This window comes from Pleurodeles waltl, chromosome 4_1 (genome assembly GCF_031143425.1).
Source record: "Pleurodeles waltl isolate 20211129_DDA chromosome 4_1, aPleWal1.hap1.20221129, whole genome shotgun sequence".
Classification (NCBI taxonomy): domain Eukaryota; kingdom Metazoa; phylum Chordata; class Amphibia; order Caudata; family Salamandridae; genus Pleurodeles; species Pleurodeles waltl.
This window is the reverse complement of record NC_090442.1, coordinates 763,907,361-763,933,634: the sequence shown is the minus strand read 5'-3', so window position 1 is coordinate 763,933,634 and position 26,274 is coordinate 763,907,361. Positions and strand designations below refer to the sequence as shown.

Sequence of the window (26,274 nt, the reverse complement as noted above, 5' to 3'; positions counted from 1 at the left end):
CACCAGACATGGAGTCATGGGAGGGATGAAGAGGCTAACACCCCAAGATGGCTGCACAGCATGAATACAACATTGTTACTTGGAATGTAAGGGGAATGGGAGCCATACAAAAAAGACAGAATACTGGCCCAATTAAACCGCCGAAAAATACACATTGCTTATTTACAACAGACGCAGAAGGCAGATACACTCTAATTAAGGGCAACCTGGACGGAAAACCCATAGTAATAGGTAGCATATATGCCCCTAATGTTAGACAGGATGCATTTCTGGAGAGACTATCGAAGACACTGCTACAATGGGCACATATCCCGTGGATACTGGGGGAAGACTTTAACACAATACTTGATACCAGCTTAGATCGTAGTACCCCACCACTGTCCGGGACGAACGTCCAAAAACAAGCAGAAGCACTAAAAGCTTGGATGCAGGGCTGGTCACTTATAGATGTATGGCGGGCCAAAAAAATGCTGGTATGAGGGAATACTCCTTTTACTCCCATCCACATAAAGTCCACATACGACTAGATCTTATGATTTGCACAACATCATTACAGACACAAGTGACTAAGACCACATACCTGGGAAAGACACTCTCTGACCATAATCCCTTAGAACTGACCTTACTATGGGGTAGGTCGTCTACACCTATCCCTACGTGGCGACTACAGCCAGTAGTGCTGGAGGACACTCCTCTGAGGGAAGAAGTGAGTCAGGCGATCACTAATTATTTTAAAAACAATACAGGATCGGCGTCTTCCCCTCTGACAGAATGGGAAGCATTCAAAATAGTGATAAGAGGTACATTAATGAGCAATGAATCGGGAGTGCGGAAAACACTGATGCGAGAACTGCAACAGGTAGAGAATCGACTGGGAATACTGGAAAAAGAATCAATAGCACAGCCCCACAAAGCCCAACACATACAGGAAGCAAGAACCGAACACACACACCTTCAAGAGACTGAGAAAAATTGACCATGCTAAATATAGGGAACAAGCACACAGCGAAGGAGACAGGGCGGGTGCACTCTTGGCACGATTGATAAGGGATGATCCACCCCCTACTCCTATAATACATATCAACACCCCACACCAAGGAAATATAACACAACTAGAAATCAACAATGCATTCCGAGACTATTACACAGCCCTATACTCCGCCCCACCATTAATGGAGAGAGCAGAAATTAATGCCTTTCTAGCTAACCTCGCACTCCCAACACTACATGAAGAGGCCAGAGAGAAACTAAGCGCCCAAATAACACAAGGAGAGATACGAGAAACTATTAAGAACATGGCACGGAACAAGACACCGGGCTTGATGGACTCCCATCTGAGTTTTACTCCACATACAGCACGCAGCTGGCCCCGCACCTAGAACGACTACATCAAGCCTCACTGACATTGGGACATCTCCCAGATACTACCAAACAAGCAATAGTGACGTCCCTACTAAAACCGGGTAAGGATGCAACTGACATCTCATCCTACAGACCACTATCCTTTTGAATACGGAGTACAAGATCTTAGCAAAAATATTAGCACAGAGACTACTCGGCTATATCAGTGGCCTGATCCACACGGATCAATGTGGTTTCATCCCATCCAGATGCGCTTCCCTCAATATTCGCCGCTTGTTTCACGTAATGGACGTGGCCAGGAAGGGACTTCCACACGCGGGGTGCCTCTCACTAGATCTGCGGCAGGCTTTCGACTCCCTACATTGGGATTATATGCTGGCAGTGCTGGAAAAATGTGGGATTCCACTGGAATACACAAAATGGGTCCCTCTCTTGTATGCTGAACCAACGGCAAAAGCATGCACAGGACAGAATATATCTGACGCATATCGGGTAAATAGAGGCACCAGGCAGGGATGTCCTTTGTCCCCCTTATTATTTGCCCTGGCAACAGAACCCCTGGCTCAACTTTTGAGAAAAGACAGCGGAGCACGGGGAATAGACATAGAAAATACAAAACATGCAGTCTCATTATATGCAGATGATATTCTATTATATATTAAGGATCTTCGACAACCCCCTGACACAATAGCATTGATCTTCCAGAAATTCACACCATTGTCAGGACTGGCTATTAATTTTAGCAAATCTATAGCATTTACCTTCCATGAATCAAATGATGATAGTGCAATATCATTTGGAGAACAACAACTACAAAAGGCTACAAGCACATTCCGCTATCTAGGCATCCAGATATATCACACCTCGACAAACCTACTAGAGGGGAACCTAAAGAAAGCCATGTCTGCACTAAGACCACAGATTCAATTCTGGATCACGCTGCCAATATCGATAGCAAGCAGAATAGCCCTGGCAAAAATGGTAATGCTACCCCGCCTCTTATACTACTTCACAAATTTACCAGTAAGAGTACCAGAATCCTACTTCAAAACACTCAATTCGATGTTATTAGATCTTATATGGGGAAAGGGTAGACGTCGAATACGTTTGCTGAAACTGCAGATGTCCGTAGACCAAGGGGGCATGGGTGCACCAGATTTTAAAGCATACTGCATAGCAAGCCAGCTTCAATGGCTGGCATGCTGGCTGGCCAGTCGCATCCTCCAAGAAATAGAATATACCCAATTAATGTTTGACAAGGGCAACATACATGCTAGGCTGTGCCCAGGAGACCAGATCCCTGGAAACATACCACTTCTTCTAGGGATGGCCCTGCAGTATTGGAGATTATCACCAAAATATACCTCTGACGTACTCCCCTACTCTCCCAATATACCACTGCTGGGACTACCAGTTACAGCAGGTATCTTAACCCACAACACACTACTCAGCTGGGCACAAGAGGGAATAAACACAGTTGGCGCTCTTTTAAAGGACGGCGACTGCTTAACCACACAGACTATATCCATGAACACGGTTTGCCCCCCTCAGGCTTTCTACTACACGCTAGTATCACACACTATGTCAAGAAACACTGGTACACAGACAATAAGGAGCCTCCTACACATAATCTTGTCCGTGCTATATACACTGTTGGACAGGGTAAACACTTAATAAAAAGGCTATATAGGGGTATCAGAACTCACTTGGCATATCCCCTGTCAGCGCTTAAGCTCAAATGGGAGACAGATATAGATAAGGAATTATCCGAAGAAGACTGGTCCACCATACTAAAGTACCCAAGTCAAATATCCCGTAATACGAGATTTAAATTTATTCAATTTGCCATACTGCATAGGGCATATCTCACACCACACAGACTACATATCCTATATCCGGGGACATCCTCGGCGTGCCGCTGGTGCAGAGTAGAGGATGCTGATTTACTGCATATGCTCTGGAGCTGCCCTGATATAGCGGCATACAGGAAAGGAGTAACTACCATACTAGGCAAAATGACTGGTAATACCATACAATATACAACAGAGACTTGTATGCTCGGTATGCTCCCGCACCTAAAGAAAAAGAAAACACTACTCAGACTCATAAATCTGGCACTACTGTTAGCGAAGCGCCTTCTAACAAGGCGCTGGAAAGCAACCACAGCCCCCACAACAACACAATGGAAAGCAGAGGTGATGGAATGGGAAAAAGCAGAGTGTGCGGCACTTAGACGAGAAGATAACTCTGGAATGAGAGAATGCCCGGTAGCCCCAGATTGGGATACACTAATGGAAAATTTTGAGACACTGAGTGAAGAAGATGAGTAGAAAAAATACACAAAGGAAGAGACATGTCAGAACCCCCCAACAGACTAGAAATTACAAAGTTGAAAAAACTAGAACAATAGTATAAACGTGTGTCCAGTTAACTAAAAACCCTATGTATAATTGGAATAAGATGACCAAGTAGTTGATAAAAGTTAAGTACCGATGTTAAACGGTTAAAAGTTGAAACAGGCAATAAAGCGATGCAATATGTTGTATGAAAATGTTATAAAATGACATTAAAACACGACTCTGTACTGCATAAAAAATGTTATAGAAAAATGTTTTAAAAAACTACAATGTAAGTACTGCCTGAATAACAATAAAAAATTTGTTTAAAAAAAATAATTATGCTAGAAAAACAAACATTTGAGGTGAGCAAATCTAGAATCGCTGGTGTTGCAGGGTGCCCCTTACTGGAGCTGCTCTCCACCTAAACTTGGGAAATACCCAAGTTATACCTCACAAATGGATCCTTCTTGTAAGCATGACATTTCAGTGCTTGTGATTAAAAATCCCCTAGAGGAGAACACAAAGGACCAAACAACGTATTGCAGTAACACACTAGCTGCTGCAACTCTAAGAATGGAGATGGACATAATTAAAGCCTTAACAATGTGTGACTTTCGCAAACCTACCAAAACTTGGAAAAGGAGCAGCAAGATTCTGTTATTAGCCATGAAGTTACTATCCAATACTCCCAGGTTAAACCAGCTGCCCAAGCAACGGAAGGCCTTTATCAACATCTTCTCACTGTTTCCAGATTTCTCAATACAGGGCATCTGAAAAAAAAATGAACAACGATTAAACAAATCAATCAATCAATAGATGTAATGAAAATGTCACTTACCCAGTGTACATCTGTTCATGGCATCAGTCGCTGTAGATTCGCATGTTTTGCATAGCTCGCCATCTGGTGTTGGGTCGGAGTGTTACAAGTTGTTTTTCTTCGAAGAAGTCTTTCGAGTCACGGGACCGAGTGACTCCTCCTTTTGTCTCCATTGCGCATGGGCGTCGACTCCATCTTCGATTGTTTTTCCCCGCAGAGGGTGAGGTAGGAGTTGTATTGTAGTAATAGTGGCCATGCAATGGAGTGACTAAGTATGTACCTATTTAAGGTTAAAATAATATATATACAAATAGTTGAAGGTACCTTCCGAACTGCTACAGGCTCCCGGGGAGGCGGGTGGGCACATGCGAATCTACAGCGACTGATGCCACGAACAGATGTACACTGGGTAAGTGACATTTTCAGTTCGATGGCATCTGTCGCTGTAGATACGCATGTTTTGCATAGACTAGTAAGCAGTTATCTCCCCAAAGCGGTGGCTCAGCCTGTAGGAGTGGGAGTAGTCTGAAACAATGTTCTTAATACGGCTTGACCTACTGTGGCTTGTTGTGCGGATAACACGTCTACACAGTAGTGCTTGGTGAATGTGTGAGGCGTAGACCATGTGGCTGCCTTACATATTTCTTGCATTGGGATGTTTCCTAGAAAGGCCATGGTAGCACCTTTCTTTCTGGTTGAGTGTGCCCTTGGTGTAATGGGCAGTTGTCGTTTAGCTTTAAGGTAGCAGATTTGGATGCATTTAACTATCCATCTGGCTATACCTTGTTTTGATATTGGGTTTCCTGCATGAGGTTTTTGGAATGCAATAAATAGCTGTTTAGTTTTCCTGATGCTCTTTGTTCTGTCAATGTAATACATTAATGCTCTTTTGACATCTAAAGTATATAGTGCCCTCTCAGCTACGGAATCTGGCTGTGGGAAGAACACTGGAAGTTCCACTGTTTGATTTAGATGGAACGGTGAAATAACTTTTGGTAGAAATTTAGGATTAGTCCTTAGGACGACCTTATTTTTGTGTAGTTGTATAAAAGGTTCTTGTATTGTAAACGCCTGAATCTCGCTTACTCTTCTTAGAGAGGTAATGGCGATGAGAAATGCAACCTTCCATGTTAGGAACTGTATTTCGCAGGAGTCCATGGGTTCAAAAGGTGGACCCATAAGTCTAGTTAAGACAACATTTAGGTTCCATGAAGGAACAGGTGGTGTTCTTGGTGGAATAATTCTTTTAAGGCCCTCCATGAATGCTTTAATGACTGGTATCCTATATAGGGAAGTTGAATAGGTAGGCTGCAGGTATGCAGATATTGCTGCAAGGTGTATTTTAATGGAAGAGAAAGCTAGGTTAGATTTTTGTAAGTGAAGCAAGTAACCCACTACATGTTTTGGGGTTGCGTGTAATGGTTGGATTTGATTAATATGGCAGTAGCAAACAAACCTCTTCCATTTACTGGCATAGCAGTGCCTGGTGGATGGCCTTCTGGCTTGCTTTATGACTTCCATACATTCTTGGGTAAGTTGTAAGTGTCCGAATTCTAGGATTTCAGGAGCCAGATTGCTAGATTCAGCGATGCTGGATCTGGGTGTCTGATCGTTTGGTTGTGTTGTGTTAACAGATCCGGCCTGTTGGGCAGTTTGATGTGGGGTACTACTGATAGGTCTAGCAGCGTTGTGTACCAGGGTTACCTTGCCCAAGTTGGTGCTATTAATATGAGTTTGAGTTTGTTTTGAATGAGTTTGTTTACCAGATAAGGAAGGAGAGGGAGAGGAGGAAAAGCGTAGGCAAATATCCCTGACCAGTTGATCCATAGGGCATTGCCGTGGGACTGCCTGTGTGGGTATCTGGATGCAAAGTTTTGGCATTTTGCGTTCTCTTTTGTCGCAAACAAGTCTATTTGAGGTGTTCCCCAGAGCGTGAAGTAAGTGTTCAGAATTTGGGGGTGAATTTCCCATTCGTGGACCTGTTGGTGATCTCGCGAGAGATTGTCTGCGAGTTGATTCTGAATTCCTGGGATAAATTGTGCTATTAGGCGAATTTGGTTGTGAATTGCCCAACGCCATATCTTTGTGCCAGCAGGCTCAATTGCGTTGAGAGCGTCCCCCCTTGTTTGTTTAGATAATACATTGTTGTCATGTTGTCTGTTTTGACGAGAATGTATTTGTGAACTATTATTGGTTGAAAAGCCTTTAGTGCTTGAAAAACTGCTAGCAGTTCTAGGTGATTTATATGCAGTTTTGTTTGATGTACGTTCCATTGTCCTTGTATGCTGTGTTGATCGAGGTGTGCTCCCCACCCTGTCATGGAAGCATCTGTTGTTATTACGTATTGTGGCACTGGGTCTTGGAAAGGCCGCCCTTTGTTTAAATTTATATTGTTCCACCATAGAAGCGAGAGGTAAGTTTGGCGGTCTATTAACACCAGATCTGTAAGGTGACCCTGTGCTTGTGACCACTGTGATGCTAGGCACTGTTGTAAGGGCCTCATGTGCAGTCTTGCGTTTGGGACAATGGCTATGCATGAAGACATCATGCCTAGGAGTTGTAATATCATCTTTGCTTGTATTTTTTGTGTTGGATACATGCGTTGTATGATGTTGTTGAAATTTTGAATTCTTTGTGGACTTGGAGTGGCTACTCCTATTGTTGTGTTTATTATGGCTCCTAGGTATTGTTGTACCTTGCGCGGCAGAATGTTGGATTTTGCGAAGTTGACTGTGAACCCTAGTTTGTAGAGGGTTTGTATGATTTGATTTGTGTGGTGTGAGCACGTTATTAACGAATGGGTCTTGATTAGCCAGTCGTCTAGATACGGGAATACATGTATTTGCTGCCTTCTGATGTGTGCAGCGACTACTGCTAGACATTTTGTAAAGACTCTTGGTGCGGTTGTTAAACCGAAAGGCAGTACCTTGAATTGGTAGTGTATTCCTTTGAATACAAACCTTAGGTATTTCCTGTGCGATGGATGTATTGGTATATGGAAATACGCGTCTTTGAGGTCTAATGTTGTCATGTAGTCGTGTAGTTTCAGCAATGGTAACACTTCTTGTAGTGTGACCATGTGAAAGTGGTCTGATTTGATGTATGTGTTTAGTATTCTTAGGTCTAGGATTGGTCTTAGCGTTTTGTCCTTCTTTGGTATTAAGAAGTACAGTGAATAAACTCCTGTGTTTATTTGTGTGTTTGGTACTAACTCGATTGCGTTCTTTTGCAATAGTGCTTGAACTTCTATCTCCAGGAGCTCGGAATGATGTTTTGATAAATTTTGTGCTCTTGGTGGTATGTTTGGAGGGAATTGTAGAAATTCTATGCAATAACCATTTTGGATAATTGCTAGAACCCAAGTGTCTGTAGTGATTTCCTCCCATGCTTTGTAATAATGACCTATTCTTCCCCCCACTGGTGTTGTGTGGAGGGGGTGAGTGACATGTGAGTCACTGCTTAGTTGTAGGGGTTTTGGGGCTTTGAAATTTTCCCCTATTCCTAGGGAATTGCCCTCCTCTATATTGGCCCCGAAAGCCTCCCCTGTACTGTCACTGGTAACTGGATGGTGTTGCCTGTGAGGTGCTGGCTTGTGTGGCCTGACCCCGAAACCCCCCTCTAAAGGGTGTTTTGCGGAAGGTGCTGTAATTTCCTCTGCTCTGCGGGGAGTAGAGTGCGCCCATGGCTTTAGCAGTGTCCGTGTCCTTTTTAAGTTTCTCAATCGCCGTGTCCACTTCGGGACCGAACAGTTCTTTTTCGTTGAATGGCATATTGAGAACTGCCTGCTGAATCTATGGTTTAAACCCAGACGTTCGTAGCCATGCATGCCTTCTGATGGTCACAGATGTATTTATTGTTCTTGCAGCTGTGTCTGCTGCGTCCATGGAGGAGCGTATCTGGTTGTTTGAAATGTTCTGTCCTTCCTCAACCACTTGCTTTGCCCTCTTTTGTAGGTCTTTGGGTAGATGTTCAATGAGATGTTGCATCTCATCCCAATGGGCTCTGTCATAGCGCGCAAGTAGTGCCTGTGAGTTAGCGATGCGCCACTGGTTTGCAGCTTGTGCTGCGACTCTCTTTCCAGCTGCATCGAACTTGCGGCTTTCCTTATCTGGGGGTGGTGCATCCCCAGATGTGTGGGAGTTGGCCCTTTTCCTAGCTGCTCCTACGACGACAGAATCTGGTGGCAGCTGTGAAGTTATGAAAATAGGGTCTGTAGGAGGCGCTTTATACTTTTTTTCCACCCTTGGTGTGATTGCCCTACTTTTGACCGGCTCCTTAAAGATGTCTTTTGCGTGCCGAAGCATACCAGGGAGCATAGGCAGGCTTTGGTAGGAGCTGTGGGTGGCAGAGAGGGTGTTGAATAGAAAGTCATCCTCGACTTGTTCTGAGTGGAGGCTTACATTGTGGAATTGTGCTGCTCTAGCCACCACCTGAGAATATGCAGTACTGTCTTCTGGTGGTGATGGCTTTGTAGGGTATGCCTCCGGACTGTTATCTGACACAGGGGCGTCGTATAAGTCCCATGCGTCCTGATCCTGGTCACCTTGGCTCATGGTGGTGTGAGCCGGGGAATGTGATGGAGTTTGTGCTGGTGATATGTGAATTATAGGTGGAGGAGAGGGTGGCGGAGTAACCCTTTTCACCATTTTTGTTTGTGGTGTTTGGTCAGTTTGAAATTCCAGTCTTCTCTTTCTCCTAATAGGGGGAAGGGTGCTTATCTTTCCTGTCCCCTGCTGTATAAAAATACGTTTCTGCGTATGGTCTACATCGGTGGATTGCAGGTCTTCCTCAAACCTATGCTTTCGCATTTGGGAGGTCATTGATTGCTCTTCTGTATAAGAGCCTGAAACTGGGTCGGTTGCAGGTTGTTTTGGCACCGAAACCCTGTCTGCATCTTTTTTCGGCTCCGAGGTGACTTTTTTCTTTTTCGGAGTCGAAACATCTCGGCGTCGATCTTCGTCGGTGCCGCTGTCTCGGCGTCGAGCCGTGTCTACACCGCTATCTCGGTGTCGATGTATGTCTCCAGCACTTTCTCGGTCCCGAGAAGGCTGCGTGCCGGTGTCTCGACCGGAGTCGGAAGGTCTCGGCACTGTTTGGGCCTTTTTCGGTGCCGACGGTCGGTCACCGAATTTATGGGTGGAGCCATGGCCTGGTGGCAGTGGCGTCCCCTGGGCCTTGACAATCTTCTTATGAGTGGTTTTCGACGTCTTACTCACGGTTCGTGGATCGTCGAATTCCTCGGAGTCCGATTCGTGTATCGAAAAGGTTTCTTCCTCTTCTTGTATCTCGAACTCTCGGTGGGCTGTCGGCGTGGACGCCATTTGAAGTCTTCTGGCTCGACGGTCTCGGAGTGTTTTTCGGGACCGGAACGCACGACAGGCCTCGCAAGTGTCTTCACTGTGCTCAGGTGACAGGCACAGGTTACAGACCAAGTGTTGGTCTGTATAGGGGTATTTGTTGTGGCATTTGGGACAGAAACGGAACGGGGGTCCGTTCCATCGGCGTTCTTCTACACACGGTCGGGCCGAGCAGGCCCCGACGGGGGATCGAAAACTACCCCGAAGGGCTCCGGAGCTCTTCGATCTTCGATGCGGTGTTGATTCTAACTACGCCGATCCCGAACGCAACAATACCGATGAAAATCTTCCGAAATGTAGCTGTTTTTCCGTTCCGAAACTCGGAGCGACAGGAACACGTCCGAACCCGATGGCGGAAAAAAAACAATCGAAGATGGAGTCGACGCCCATGCGCAATGGAGACAAAAGGAGGAGTCACTCGGTCCCGTGACTCGAAAGACTTCTTCGAAGAAAAACAACTTGTAACACTCCGACCCAACACCAGATGGCGAGCTATGCAAAACATGCGTATCTACAGCGACAGATGCCATCGAACATAATATTACCTGTGTGACTCTGGTGTTTGTATGTTACATAGATTAATACATTTTTAGCCATCACTTTAGTCTCACCGGTTGAAAAAGTTACTCAGCCACTCTTGAATGGTCATGCCAATTTTTATTCTAAGGCTATTCCTAAAGCCATGTAAGAATTATTTTAAATTACGTCAAGCTACCCAATTCATTTCTATATTTGCACTACAAAAAAACCTGCTCTAGTGACAAGAAAACTCTTCAGAATGTTTTTCATGGTTTTGTCCTTACAGGAAGAACAATTTACTTACCTTACGTAAATCGTCTATTTATCTGCAGATTTCAGATCCTTAGGCACTGGGCTGGAACTAGATGATTTTTCAGCAGCAAGTAGGTAGCGTCATGCTGCTGCCTCAAGTCTGCTATGCCCTGGAAGTGACGACCTGAGCTATAAATACCCACCACCCATGAACGATGATGTTCAGTTTCTTTCTGAATTGTCCACACTCTCAGACAGAGTAGTAATTGATTACGCCAGTGTGAAGATCTCTAGTAATTGTTCATTTTCAAAAAGTAAACAGCCAATTCTGCAAAACAGTGGTGAGGGTGGGAGGGAAAGAGGAAGGTGAGAAATCTGCCGTAAAATAAAGTATCCTTCAAAATGAAAATGTCACTTACCCAGTGTACATCTGTTCGTGGCATTAGTCACTGCAGATTCACATGTTTGGCACAGTCCGCTGCCTGGTGTTGGGCTCGGAGTATTACAAGTTGTTTTTCTTCGAAGAAGTCTTTTTGGTCACGGGACCGAAGGACTCCTCCCTCCTCGGCTCCATTGCGCATGGGCGTCGACTCCATCTTAGATTGTTTTCCCCGCAGAGGGTGAGGATGGAGTTGTTTGGTATAAATAGTGCCCATGCAATGGAGTGAATATGTATGTACGTTAAGAGTTTCTAATAATTATTTACAAATGTTCAGATGTTTAAGATTTATGATCTACTTCTAAACGGCTACAGGCTTCCCGGGGAGGTGGGAGGGTACATGTGAATCTGCAGCGACTAATGCCACGAACAGATGTACACTGGGTAAGTGACATTTTCAGTTCGATGGCATATGTTGCTGCAGATACACATGTTTGGCATAGACTATAAAGCAGTTACCTCCCCTAAAAGCGGTGGTTTAGCCTGTAGGAGTTGAAGTAGTTTGGAATAATGTTCTTAGTACAGCTTGGCCCACTGTAGCTTGTTGTGCATTTAGTACGTCTACACAGTAGTGTTTAGTAAACGTATGAGGCGTAGACCAGGTTGCAGCCTTACATATTTCGCTCATAGGAATGTTTCCTAGAAAGGCCATTGTAGCACCTTTCTTTCTGGTTGAGTGTGCCTTTGGTGTAATAGGCAATTCTCTTTTGGCTTTAAGATAGCATGTTTGAATGCATCTGACTATCCATCTAGCAATGCCTTGTTTAGAGATTGGATTTCCTATGTGTGGTTTTTGAAAAGCTATGAACAGTTGTTTTGTTTTCCTGATTAGCTTTGTTCTGTCAATGTAATACATTAGTGCTCTTTTGATGTCTAATGTATGTAGTGCCCTTTCAGCCACAGAATTTGGTTGTGGGAAGAACACTGGCAATTCTACTGTTTGATTTAAATGGAATGGTGAGATTACTTTTGGCAGAAATTTTGGATTTGTTCTTAGAACTATTTTATTGTTGTGTATTTGAATAAATGGTTCTTGTATGGTAAATGCCTGTATTTCACTTACTCTTCTGAGGGATGTGATTGCAATGAGAAATGCGACCTTCCAGGTTAGATATTGCATTTCACAGGAATGCATGGGTTCGAAAGGTGGACCCATGAGTCTTGTTAAGACGATGTTAAGATTCCATGAAGGAACTGGTGGTGTTCTTGGTGGTATAATTCTTTTTAGCCCTTCCATGAATGCTTTAATAACTGGTATTCTAAATAGAGACGATGAATGAGTAGTTTGTAGGTAAGCAGATATTGCTGCGAGGTGTATTTTTATAGATGAAAAAGCGAGATTTGCTTTTTGCAAATGTAGTAAGTATCCTACTATGTCTTTAGTAGAGGCATGTAATGGTTGTATTTGATTGGCATGGCAGTAGTAAACAAATCTTTTCCACTTACATGCATAGCAGTGTCTAGTGGAAGGTTTTCTAGATTGTTTTATGACCTCCATGCATTCTTGTGTGAGGTCTAAGTGTCCGAATTCTAGGATTTCAGGAGCCAAATTGCCAGATTCAATGATGCTGGGTTTGGATGCCTAATCTGTTGTTTGTGTTGTGTTAACAGATCTGGCCTGTTGGGTAGTTTGACATGCGGTACTAGTGAAAGGTCTAGTAGAGTTGTATACCAAGGTTGTCTTGCCCATGTGGGTGCTATCAGTATGAGTTTGAGTTGGTTTTGACTCAACTTGTTTACTAGATATGGAAGGAGAGGGAGAGGGGGAAAAGCGTACGCAAATATCCCTGACCAACTCATCCATAGAGCATTGCCTTGTGATTCGCGGTGTGGGTACCTGGATGCGAAGTTTTGGCATTTTGAGTTTTCTTTTGTTGCGAACAAATCTATCTGGGGTGTTCCCCAAATTTGAAAGTACTTGTTCAGAACTTGGGGGTGAATTTCCCATTCGTGGACTTGTTGGTGGTCTCGCGAAAGGTTGTCTGCTAGTTGGTTTTGTATTCCTGGAATAAATTGTGCTATTAGGCGAATGTTGTTGTGAATCGCCCACTGCCAAATTTTTTGTGTTAGGAGGCACAATTGTGTTGAGTGTGTTCCTCCTTGTTTGTTTAAATAATACATTGTTGTCATGTTGTCTGTTTTGACAAGAATGTATTTGTGTGTTATTATGGGTTGGAAGGATTTTAACGCTAGAAATACTGCTAACAGTTCTAGGTAATTGATATGAAATTTTGTTTCGTGTATATCCCATTGTCCTTGAATGCTGTGGTGATTGAGGTGTGCTCCCCACCCTGTCATGGAAGCATCTGTTGTTATAACGTATTGAGGCACTGGGTCCTGAAATGTCCGCCCTTTGTTTAAATTTTTGCTGTTCCACCATAGAAGCGAGAGGTATGTTTGGCGGTCTACCAACACCAGATTTTGAAGTTGACCCTGTGCTTGTGACCATTGTGATGCTAGACACTGTTGTAAGGGTCGCATGTGTAGTCTTGCGTTTGGGACAATGGCTATGCATGATGACATCATGCCTAGAAGTTTTAGCACAAATTTTGCTTGTATCTTTTGGTTTGGAAACATAGCACTTATTACCTTGTGGAATGCCTGCACTCTTTGTGGACTTGGAGTGGCAATTCCTTTTGATGTGTTGATGGTTGCTCCTAGATATCGTTGTGTTTGACACGGTTCTAGGTGTGATTTTGTATAGTTGATGGAAAACCCCAGTTTGTGAAGGGTTTGTATGACAAATGTGGTGTCGTTTGCGCATTTTTTTACTGTCTTGGTCTTGATTAGCCAATCGTCTAGGTAAGGGAACACATGTATCTGTTGTCTCCTGATGTGTGCTGCTACTACTGCTAGACATTTTGTGAACACTCTTGGTGCAGTTGTTATTCCGAATGGCAACACTTTGAATTGGTAATGTATTCCTTTGAATACGAACCGTAGGTACTTTCTGTGAGAAGGGTGTATTGGTATATGAAAGTACGCATCCTTTAGGTCTAATGTGGTCATGTAATCTTGCTGTTTGAGCAGTGGAATGATGTCTTGTAGTGTGACCATGTGAAAATGGTCCGATATGATGTAGGTATTTAGTGTCCTGAGATCGAATATTGGTCTTAATGTTTTGTCTTTTTTTGGAATTAGAAAGTACAGGGAGTAAACTCCTGTGTTTTTTTGTTGTACTGGTACTAACTCTATTGCATCCTTTTGCAGTAGTGCTTGAACTTCTAGTCCTAAAAAAGTTCTAAATGTTGTGGTGACATTTTGCGTGTTTTGGGGGGGATGTTTGGTGGGAAGTTGTGGAATTCTATGCAATAGCCATGTTGGATTATTGCTAATACCCAATTGTCTGTTGTAATCTGTTGCCAAGGTTGGTAGAATTGGCTTAGTCTTCCCCCCACTGGTGTTGAGTGAAGGGGTTGCGTGACTTGAAAGTCACTGTTTAGGTGGAGGTGTTTTTGGAGTCTGGAATCTTCCCCTACTCCTTGGGAATTGACCCCCCCGATATCCCCTGAAACCTCCCCTTTGGAAGGAACCCTGATATGGTGTGGTTCTTGTTTGTTGGCTGGTGGTGTCTGTGGGTTGGCCACGAAACCCCCCTCTAAATGGAGTTTTTCTGAAAGAGCCTCTGCTGTGCGGGGAGTAGAGTGCGCCCATGGCCTTGGCCGTGTCCTTTTTAAGTTTTTCAATGGCTGTATCCACTTCAGAGCCAAAAAGTTGTTTCTCGTTGAAGGGCATATTAAGGACAGCCTGCTGGATTTCAGGTTTGAAGCCTGAAGTGCGTAGCCAAGCGTGTCTCCTTATGGTGACAGCAGTGTTGACTGTTCTTGCTGCAGTATCGGCTGCGTCTAGTGAAGAGCGGATTTGATTGTTTGAGATCGTTTGTCCCTCTTCCACTATTTGCTGCGCCCTTTTTTGGTATTCCTGGGGAAGATGGTCTACGAGAAGTTGCATCTCGTCCCAGTGTGCGCGGTCATATCTGGCCAGCAGCGCTTGTGAATTTGCGATGCGCCACTGGTTGGCTGCCTGTGATGCTACTCTTTTCCCTGCCGCATCAAATTTTCGGCTTTCTTTGTCCGGAGGTGGGGCGTCGCCAGATGTATGTGAATTTGCTCTCTTGCGAGCTGCCCCTACTACCACGGAGTCAGGTGGTAACTGCGAAGTAATAAACACTGGGTCTGTGGGTGGTGGTTTGTATTTCTTATCCACCCTTGGGGTGATGGCTCTTGATTTTACGGGCTCTTCAAAAATTTGTTTTGCGTGCCGTAACATCCCTGGTAGCATTGGGAGACATTGATATTGGCTGTGTGTAGCCGAGAGGGTGTTAAATAAAAATCATCCTCTATAGGATCGGAATGCAGTTGGACATTGTGGAATTCTGCTGCCCTAGCCACCAGTTGCGAGTATGAGGTACTGTCCTCTGGCGGTGACGGCTTTGTGGGGTATGACTCGGGATCATTGTCCGGCACTGGGGTGTCATACAGGTCCCAAGCGTCTTGATCCTGATCGTCATGACTTATGGTAGTTTGCGCTGGTGAGTGCATTTGTGGCGGTGTTTGTGCCGGCGATGCCTGTGGTGGAGAGGGCGGAGGCGTGACTTTTTTAACCACTTTGGCTTGTGGTTGTGCGTCATCCTTTGGAAGTCCGATCCTTCTTTTCCTCATGATTGGGGGAAGGGTTGATATCTTCCCTGTGTCGTGCTGGATGTACAGTCTCTTTTGTGTGTAGTCCGATTCTACACTTTGGAGCTGTTGTCCAAATCTGTGCATTTGGCCACTTATTCCTTGTTCCTCTGAGTAGGATGAAGGTGTGGTATTTTTCGGCGCCGAGAGAGAATCTTTTTTCGGTTTCGGCACCGACAGAATTTTTGTTCCTTTCGGCATGGATTCTCGGTGCCGATGTTTTTCGGTGCCGGTATCTTGTTTTTGTCTCTCGGAGCCGCTTTCTCGGCTCCGAGGTTGCTCCATGGCGGTCCCTCGACCGGAGTCGGGTGTCTTCGCTATGGGCGTGCCCTTTTTCGGCGCCTTCGACGGGTCGCCTGTTTTATGGGTCGAGCCATGGCCTGTTGGCAGTGGCGTCCCCTGGGCTTTCGGTTTGTCGATGGATTTACTTTTCGACGTCTTACTCACAGTTTGTTGCTGTTGTTCGACGTCGGAGTCTCCGGATTCTGATTCCGGAACCGAGAATGTTTCCTCTTCCTCGTCGAAACGTTGTTTTGTCGACGTGGACGCCATTTGTTGACGCCTGGCTCTTCGGTCCCGGAGTGTTTTTCTGGACCGGAAGGCTCGACAGGCTTCACAGGTATCCTCCTTGTGCTCGGGGGACAAGCACAAGTTACAGACCAAGTGCTGATCTGTATAAGGATACTTACTGTGACATTTTGGGCAGAAACGAAACGGGGTCCGTTCCATCGGCTTCGATGTCGCACGCGGTCGGGCCGACCAGGCCCCGATGGGGGATCGAAACTACCCCAAAGTCTTCCAATGATCGGTGTCGATGTACCTAACTATCCCGATACCGAACGGAACAATACCGACGCTTTCTTCCGAGATTCTGACTAACTTTCCGAACCGAAACACGGAGCGAAAAGGAATACGTCCGAACCCGACAGCGGAAAAAAACAATCTAAGATGGAGTCGACGCCCATGCGCAATGGAGCCGAGGAGGGAGGAGTCCTTCGGTCCCGTGACCAAAAAGACTTCTTCGAAGAAAAACAACTTGTAATACTCCGAGCCCAACACCAGGCAGCGGACTGTGCCAAACATGTGTATCTGCAGCAACATATGCCATCGAACAGAGTGTTATCAAATAAAGGTATGTAACTTGTCCTGATGAATATTTCTGACCATAGATTACTTACATTGTGAATAGGTACCAAAGCAGAACCAATCAAGATGGTCAGACCAAAAAGACCTGCAAGCTCCCCTTAATGGAAGGCAATCAACACAAAGAAATCGGCCCACAGTTCCAGAAGCTTGATGTGGAAGCGGGTCTCTGCTGGAGACCAGAGTCATATGATCTTTACCTCTTGCAGATGACTTTCCTAATCTAGTAGTGATGCAGCTCTGGTCAGGGTAGGAAGGCTGTGCTGCAGGTGCTATTGCAGTCGAGAAGCCCCAACTACAGGTCGTTTCCAGTGTCCTCTGACACCCATATGGAATAGGAACGTTTATCCCGATGCCGAGGCACTGAGACTTGAGCCAATAGGCCAATAAACCTCAGAGCCACCCTTACAAAGATCCAGCTATATCTGTTGTGACACTAATATGTCAATGATTTGGGCACGTCCTCTGTCTAGAGGAGACTCCCTTTCAGTGTATAAACCACCTGGGCGAGGTTTTTAGGGAGCAGGGCTTCAGGTGGTGGGATATGATTGGAATCTCCAAGCTCAGCGAAGTTATGTTAGGAACCATACTGAAATTATTTGCAGAAGTACATAGTGAATAGGACCTTCACAAATCTTAGTTATTTCGCTATTTAAAGGTCGGAAAGCCTTCGCAAAGTGAATATTACCTTCACAGATCTCAGTTCTTTCACTATCTAGAGGTCTTTCACCCTCTCCACTAATATAGCAAAGTTAAAGGACCTTCCAAAATACACCCCATTGGAAGTTAAGGTTTAGTTGACAGACCTTGCACCTTCAAGAGAGGTGCAGGAGTAGGACTTGGGGCCTCCAACAGAGGATGAGTGGCAGGAGATGCATGCTTCCCACATTGATGACATAATTGTCACAGTTCAGAGCCATTCAACTGGAACAGGGGGCTCTCCTGCCAGGGGGAGGTGTTGGCTTGGAGGATTCATAGAGACTCAAATGTTATTCTCCTACATATCACTGGATTTAGAGAGTAACAGATATCAGATGGTTCCTACTAAGGATGGTCTTTACTGTGGCTAAAAGAGACATAGGCCTAGGCGTGAACACCTGATGAACCCCATCTCTGGAGTGGTGGAAACAAGGCCTGGACTGCTACATGAGCCTGGAACGTCCGGTTCATACTTCAAGGGGACGTACTTAAAAACACTAAGATATGGGTGCATTGGTTCCAATACAGGGGTGGTATCATTGAGCCCATAAATCCCGCCACTCCCTGCAGGACGAAATACAAGATCTTCTTGAGTAATTCCCCATGGCTGGTTCTGAGAACAGATGAGGATGCCTCACAGAGGAGGTCAGAAGTGTTTTGCTTAGACTCATTTTGCTCTACGAATAGGAGTGCTCCTATCCTGTGGGGGAAAAGTTATTTACTTATATTGAATAAAACTTGTACAGGAGCCTTGGGCACCCTTCTAACGATCATAGCAGAGGATGCAAACTCTTAAGGTCCAGGGGAGAAACCAACCCGGTGCTAGTGGATGTGTCTAGACCACTGGCCTCTTGTAGGTCCAATTAAAAGTTATAACATGTGAAAAATCTTCCCGACCATCCCTAAATGCAAGTTAGCTCTGGTCAGAGTCTGTCCCAAAAAGCTGTTGAAGTTGGTAACCTCTAAGGAGAGGCACTATCTTATCTGAGTCAGAAGGGATTGGTGCCAAATGCCTAGACATTGAGCTTGTGTACTGCCGTGTGCAAGGTGAGTGCTGATTCGGTTCATAGTAGGTCGTAACTTTCAGTTTGATGCCCTTCATTGGCAGCACTGAAGCAGGGGTTGACATAGCACAGACTGGCGCAGTACCAGGTGTGGAATCTGTCAGGGAGAAGTCATGGCTGGTGTAAAGGGCAGACCTACCAGGAGTAACCCAGTTGGAGGTCTTCGTGGACCTGTGGGGCCCAAAGGAGCACCTGAGAGAACTGATACCGTGCCAAAGATGCAAAGCACAGCACTTTTAAACAATGTAGTCTGTTGTGGCATTGGCAGTAGTCATGTAAACATGGGCAGCATTGGAATCCGCTGTGGAATCGGTTTCTCGGTATGGGGACCAGGAATGTGACCATGGAGCACCTTGACATCCTCATGACTTCTCTGAGGGAGATGGCGATACTGGGACGAGGACTACTTGAACCTCTAGTGGTGTTTCTTTAACTTGAACTTAACCAAAGACGTGGAGAGCAACAAAGATCTCTTGTGGTACCTACCCCAAGAAAAGGACTAGGTCAAAGGACTAGACTTCAATCATGAGTTGCCTTTACTTGATTTCTGGTGATATTCAAAGGCTTAGGGCTTGGCTCTGCAGTCCAAAATCACCTTCATTCAGATTTATCAGGGCACACTTCTTGCACAACCTGGTGTCATGGTCAGACCCTAGACACTAGACATATACCTCATAGGGCTAAATCTGAGAAAAAAATCCTATCGAACAATGAGGGAAAAAAAAAAAAGAGCTATATCCAGATCCACACACAAAGGCATGGAAAGAAAGGAACCAACATCAGAGCACACGGTAGGTGCCTATTTCTGACTCCAAGAGCGGAGTCGATGTGGAGCCGCACAAGGTCACCCATCTGAGTGCAAGGGTCATGCTGAAAAAATCCTTCTAGATCCAGTCTTGCACTTGGGATATTCACACGGGGAAATATCTGCAGCTATAAGTATCCATGACAAAAGTAATTTACTTTCCTAACATTCTTCAACAGTGCAGCTCTATTAAGAGGAATTATTTTTGATGTTGTGACATGAACATTATCTAGGTCTAGACATCTGAAGAAGCCAACACTGCATGTTATTAAGAAAAACGACTTAATGGTTAGGCAAAGAGCAGTTTTTGATAAGTTGATGGGCTCCTAGTTGGGTCCCTCTTAACACAGAAACTATATGTGATCGATGTAGGGAGCTGGCTCTTTATATAATATACCAAAATAAGATATACTGTGCAAAGAGTGCAGGGGTTCCTTTATTAGTGGACAGTGGCTTGCTCCAGCAAACCCAAGGTGCTCTCATAAGTATAAGTGCAGTCGTGCAGCCTTAAGCATACCAGGGAGGAGTGTTATATATTTGCCATAGGCACATGATCAATAAACGATGACTCAAGAAGATCTACATCAATTTACAAACAATTTAAACACTGGAATCAATATGATCAGTCAAGTAGAAATTATCACAGGTTTGAAAAGTTGGCACTTAGTGCATTTTTCTGAAGCTGCAATGTTACCCTACGGGAGAATATACAGCAAACAGATACTCCATATTAAAGTACGGGGATCAACCTTTCATACTTGAAGTGAGTATGGGGCAAGGTTCTAGGACACACCAACAGGTCACCTCGGGTGGCACTGGGATGGCTGGGTGCAGCTGAACATCAGGTGCCCCATTTGAGTCAATGTGGATCAGTACAGGAGAAAAGATGCTGTAGGCGAGGACTGGGGAACCAGTCTGGGTACACCTCCAAGTGAGCTCAGTTCTTGAGATACTCACTTATCTCCTAGGGCTGTGGTGTCCTGGTGCAGAGGGTTCTTGGACCGCTGGGTTTACATCACTGGTGTCGGTCGTGGTGGAGGAGGGCCCACAGAAACAGGCTGCAGGTGTGGACTGGCGGTCCAATCCAGCTGAACCAATAAGTCCGCTCAGGTCTCACAAGTCTCTGGGACGTACGGAGCCACCCACTGGTCCTCTTCTCCTCGGTCCAGGGCAGCCGGTTCCAAAAGTGCAGTAGAACTCCAGTGTAGGAAGTTGGCTCTGTATGTGCTATTTCAAAGTAAGGAATAGCATGCACAGAGTCCAAGGGTTCCCCTTAGAGGTAAGATAGTGGCAAAAAGAGATAATACTAATGCTCTATTTTGTGGTAGTGTGGTCGAGCAGTAGGCTTATCCAAGGAGTAGTGTTAAGCATTTGTTGTACATACACACAGGCAATAAATGAGGAACACACACTCAAGAGACAAATCCAGCCAATAGGTTTTTGTTATAGAAAAATATATTTTCTTAGTTTATTTTAAGAACCACAGGTTCAAATTCTACATGTAATATCTCATTTGAAAGGTATTGCAGGTAAGTACTTTAGGAACTTTGAATAATTACAGTAGCATATATACTTTTCACATAAAACACAAATAGCTGTTTTAAAAGTGGACAGTGCAATTTTCACAGTTCTTGGGGTAGGTAAAGTATTGTTATTTTTAACAGGTAAGTAAGTCACTTACAGGTCTCAGTTTTGGGTCCAAGGTAGCCCACCGTTGGGGGTTCAGAGCAACCCCAAAGTTACCACACCAGCAGCTCAGGGCCGGTCAGGTGCAGAGGTCAAAGAGGTTCCCAAAACACATAGGCTTCAATGGAGAGAAGGGGGGTGTCCCGGTTCCAGTCTGCCAGCAGGTAAGTACCCGCATCCTCGGAGGGCAGACCAGGGGGGTTTTGTAGGGCACCGGGGGGGGGGGACACAAGTCCACACAGAAAGTACACCCTCAGCAACGCGGGGGCGGCCGGGTGCAGTGTGCAAACAAGCGTCGGGTTCTCTGTAGATTTCAATGGGAGACCAAGGGGTCTCTTCAGCGGTGCAGGCAGGCAAGGGGGGGGCTCCTCGGGGTAGCCTCCACCTGGGCAAGGGAGAGGGCCTCCTGGGGGTCACTCCTGCGCAGAAGTTCCGTTCCTTCAAGTGCTGGGGGCTGCGGGTGCAGGGTCTTTTCCAGCCGTCGGGACTTTAGGTTCAGGCAGTCGCGGTCAGGGGGAGCCTCGGGATTCCCTCTGCAGGCGTCGCTGTGGGGGCTCAGGGGGGACAACTTTGGTTACTCACGGTCTCGGAGTCGCCGGAGGGTCCTCCCTGAGGTGTTGGTTCTCCACCAGTCGAGTCGGGGTCGCCGGGTGCAGTGTTGCAAGTCTCACGCTTCTTGCGGGGATTTGCAGGGGTCTTTAAATCTGCTCCTCTTTAACAAAGTTGCAGTTCTTTTGGAGCAGTGCCGCTGTCCTCGGGAGTTTCTTGTCTTTCTTGAAGCAGGGCAGTCCTCTGAGGATTCAGAGGTGGCTGGTCCTTTGGAAAGCGTCGCTGGAGCAGGTTTCTTTGGAAGACAGGAGACAGGCCGGTAGGTCTGGGGCCAAAGCAGTTGGTGTCTTCTTTTCTTCCTCTGCGGGGGTCTTTCAGCTCAGCAGTCCTCTTCTTCTTGTAGTTTCAGGAATCTAAATCTTTAGGTTCAGGGAAGCCCTTAAATACTAAATTTAAGGGCGTGTTTAGGTCTGGGGGGTTAGTAGCCAATGGCTACTAGCCCTGAGGGTGGGTACACCCTCTTTGTGCCTCCTCCCAAGGGGAGGGGGGTCACATTCCTATCCCTATTGGGGGAATCCTCCTTCTACAAGATGGAGGATTTCTAAAAGTCAGAGTCACCTCAGCTCAGGACACCTTAGGGGCTGTCCTGACTGGCCAGTGACTCCTCCTTGTTATTCTCATTATTTCTCCTGGACTTGCCGCCAAAAGTGGGGGCTGTGTCCAGGGGGCAGGCATCTCCACTAGCTGGAGTGCCCTGGGGCATTGTAACACGAAGCTTGAGCCTTTGAAGCTCACTGCTAGGTGTTACAGTTCCTGCAGGGGGGAGGTGTGAAGCACCTCCACCCAGAGCAGACTTTGTTTCTGTCCTCAGAGAGCACAAAGGCTCTCACCGCATGAGGTCAGACACTCGTCTCTCAGCAGCAGGCTGGCACAGACCAGTCAGTCCTGCACTGAACAATTGGGTAAAATACAGGGGGTATCTCTAAGATGCCCTCTGTGTGCATTTTTAAATAAATCCAACACTGGCATCAGTGTGGGTTTATTATTCTGAGAAGTTTGATACTAAACTTCCCAGTATTCAGTGTAGCCATTATGGAGCTGTGGAGTTCGTTTTTGACAGACTCCCAGCCCATATACTCTTATGGCTACCCTGCACTTACAATGTCTAAGGTTTTGCTTAGACACTGTAGGGGCAGAGTGCTCATGCACATATGCCCTCACCTGTGGTATAGTGCACCCTGCCTTAGGGCTGTAAGGCCTACTAGAGGGGTGACTTACCTATGCCACAGGCAGTGGGAGGTTGGCATGGCACCCTGAGGGGAGTGCCATGTCGACTTAGTCATTTTCTCCCCATCAGCACACACAAGCTGGCAAGCAGTGTGTCTGTGCTGAGTGAGGGGTCCCTAGGGTGGCATAAGACATGCTGCAGCCCTTAGAGACCTTCCCTGGCATCAGGGCCCTTGGTACCAGGGGTACCAGTTACAAGGGACTTACCTAGGTGCCAGGGTTGTGCCAATTGTGGAAACAATGGTACATTTTAGGTGAAAGAACACTGGTGCTGGGGCCTGGTTAGCAGGGTCCCAGCACACTTCTCAGTTAAGTCAGCATCAGTATCAGGCAAAAAGTGGGGGGTAACTGCAACAGGGAGCCATTTCTTTACATCCAGGTTGCCATCACCAGAGATGGTCACTGTTGAAGGGGGCCCGCACAAAGAGGTTGCAGGTGTCGCTATGAGGGTCACAGTGGGGAAACACACAATGGACTTTGTCTTAGATGAGGCTGTGGATCACAATGACACTGTTGGCCCACTTCCCCCTCCTGTGCCAGGCCTTTTTTTTTCCTATTTGGAATAGTTCTCGCTTAGGCCCTCATAACCTTTTGTCCACAAAAGCTACCCACGCCAAATTTGCGTACTTTTTTTCCACCATCCTAGGGATTCTAGAGGTACCCAGAATTTGCGGGTTCCCCTGAAGGAGGCCAAGAAAGAAGCCAAAATACTGTGAAAATTTCGTTTAAAAAAAAAAAAAAAATGGGAAAACGGGGCTGCAGAAGGCGGCTTGTGGTTTTGTCCCTGAAAATGGCATCAAAGGGTTTGCAGTGCTAAAATCACTAGCTTCCTAGCTTTCAGGAACAGGCAAACTTGAATCAGAAAACCCAATTTTCAACACAATTTTGGCATTTTACTGGGGCATACCCCATTTTTATGATTTTTTGTGCTTTCAGCCACCTTCCAGTCAGTGACAGAAATGGGCATGAAACCAATGCTGGATCCCAGAAACCTAAACATTTCTGAAAAGTAGACAATTCTGAATTCAGCAAGGGGTAATTTGTGTAGATCCTGCAAGGGTTTCCTACAGAAAATAACTGAAAAAATAAATATTGAAATTGAGGTAAAAAAAACAGCAATTTTTCTCTACGTTTTACTCTGTAACATTTTCCTGCAGTATCAGATTTTTGAAAGCAATATACCGTTACGTCCGCTGGACTCTTCTGGTTGCGGGATATATAGGGCTTGTAGGTTCATCAAGAACCCTAGGTACCCAGAGCCAATAAATGAGCTGCAGCCTGCAGTGGGTTTTCATTCTATACAGGGTATACAGCAATTCATTTGCTGAAATATAAAGAGTGAATAATAGCTATCAAGAAAACCTTTGTATTTCCAAAATGGGCACAAGATAAGGTGTTTAGGAGCAGTGGTTATTTGAACATCTCTGAATTCCGGGGTGCTCATACTAGCATGTGAATTACAGGGCATTTCTCAATTAGACGTCTTTTTTACACACTGTCTTACATTTGGAAGGAAAAAAGGTAGAGAAAGACAAAGGGCAATAACACTTGTTTTACTATTCTATGTTCCCCCAAGTCTCCCCGATAAAAATGATACCTCACTTGTGTGGGTAGGCCTAGCGCCCGCGACAGGAAACGCCCCAAAACACAACATGGACACATCCCATTTTTTGACAGAAAACAGGTGTTTTTTGCAAAGTGCCTACCTGTAGATTTTGGCCTCTAGCACATCCAGCACCTAGGGAAACCTACCAAACCTGTGAATTTTTTTAAACTAGAGACCTAGGGGAGTCCAAGATGGGGTGACTTGTGGGGCTCTGGCCAGGCTCTGTTACCCAGAATCCTTTGCAAACCTCAAAATTTGGCTAAAAAAAAACACTTTTTCCTCACATTTCGGTGACAGAAAGTTCTGGAATCTGAGAGGAGCCTCAAATTTCCTTCCACCCAGCGTTCCCCTAAGTCTCCCGATAAAAATTATACCTCACTTGTGTGGCTAGGCCTAGCACCCGCAACAGGATCTGCCCCTAAACATAAGGTGGACACATCCTGTAGATTTTGGCCTCTAGCTCATCCAGCAGCTAGGGAAACCTACCAAACCTGTGCATTTTTGAAAACTAGAGACCTAGGTGAATCCAAGATGGGGTGACTTGTGGGGCTCTGACCAGGTTCTGTTACCCAGAATCCTTTGCAAACCTCAAAATGTGGCTAAAAAAACTTTTTCCTCACATTTCGATGACAAAGTTCTGGAATCTGAGAGGAGCCACAAATTTCTTTCCACCCAGCGTTCCCCCCAAGTCTCCCGATAAAATTGGTACCTCACTTGTGTAGGTGGGCCAAGTGTTTGTGACGGGGAAGAGCCAAAAACACGTCGAAATTGAGGGGGAACCAAAGTGGGTCCAAAAGGGCAGTTTGAAAAAAAACATTTTTAGGCTGACAAGTGCAGCATAAATGTTATCGGTATAGATGAGACAATGCTGGGTGGTAGGAATTTTGTGGATTACTGCAGATTCCGGAAGGTTCCATCACAAAAATGTGGGAAAAATGTGTGCTTTACAGCAAAGTTGCAGGTTTGCAGGGCCTTGTGGGTAAGGAAATGGTTTGGGGTGCATGTGAAGCACACCACCCTGGAATCAACTAGATGTTTAGTTTTCAGATGTGTCTAGGTCTTGTGGATTTTTCTACATGGCAGCGTCCCATAGTAAAAAAAAGTCCAGCCCTCACCATTCCAAGTGGGACGATTCTGAGAGTTACCAAGCTCTCATGGCCCAAATGTAAAACAAAAAACAAAAATAATCAAATGTCCTCTTGCTTGCCATGGGATAAGATGTTTTAGTGTGCGGGGGAGAGCTGAAAGACTGTTAGCCCCTTCAGTTCGGGTGGGGGCATAACCAGGCCCATACTGGTTGGTAGCCACCACCCCAATATTTTCTTTTATTTTTTTTATTCCCTGGCATCTAGTAGACTTTCTGTCACCCCGGGGTGTGGATCGGGGGTAATTGCCCAATCTGCCCACTGGTGGGCAGAACAACTTTGGCCCCATTTATTTGGGGTGCGGGTATGGCCATACCCCCTACCTCTTATTTTGAAAATAAATTCTTCCCTGGTCTCTGGTGGACTTTCTGCCCCCATTGGGGGCAGATGGGCCTTCCAAAATGGGCTGATCTGCTCCCAGGAGGGGCAGAAATGGCCTAATAATAATTGCCCCCCTCTGGAGCGACCCTTGCCCAAGGGGTCACTCCCCAAACATACAACAACAAAACAAAAAATATTAAAAAGA

General features: G+C 45.6%; 1 protein-coding gene across 3 annotated transcripts in view; it reads right to left on the bottom strand.

The window, feature by feature from the left end:
* TNPO3 (transportin 3) overlaps positions 1-26,274 on the bottom strand; it is a 991,461-nt gene that overhangs the window by 800,338 nt on the left and 164,849 nt on the right. For all 3 annotated transcript variants that reach the window (XM_069229384.1, XM_069229382.1, XM_069229383.1), the window contains exon 5: positions 4,328-4,471. In XM_069229384.1, coding sequence (XP_069085485.1) covers positions 4,328-4,471 — 144 coding nt within the window. The remainder of the gene's footprint in view (positions 1-4,327; positions 4,472-26,274) is intronic.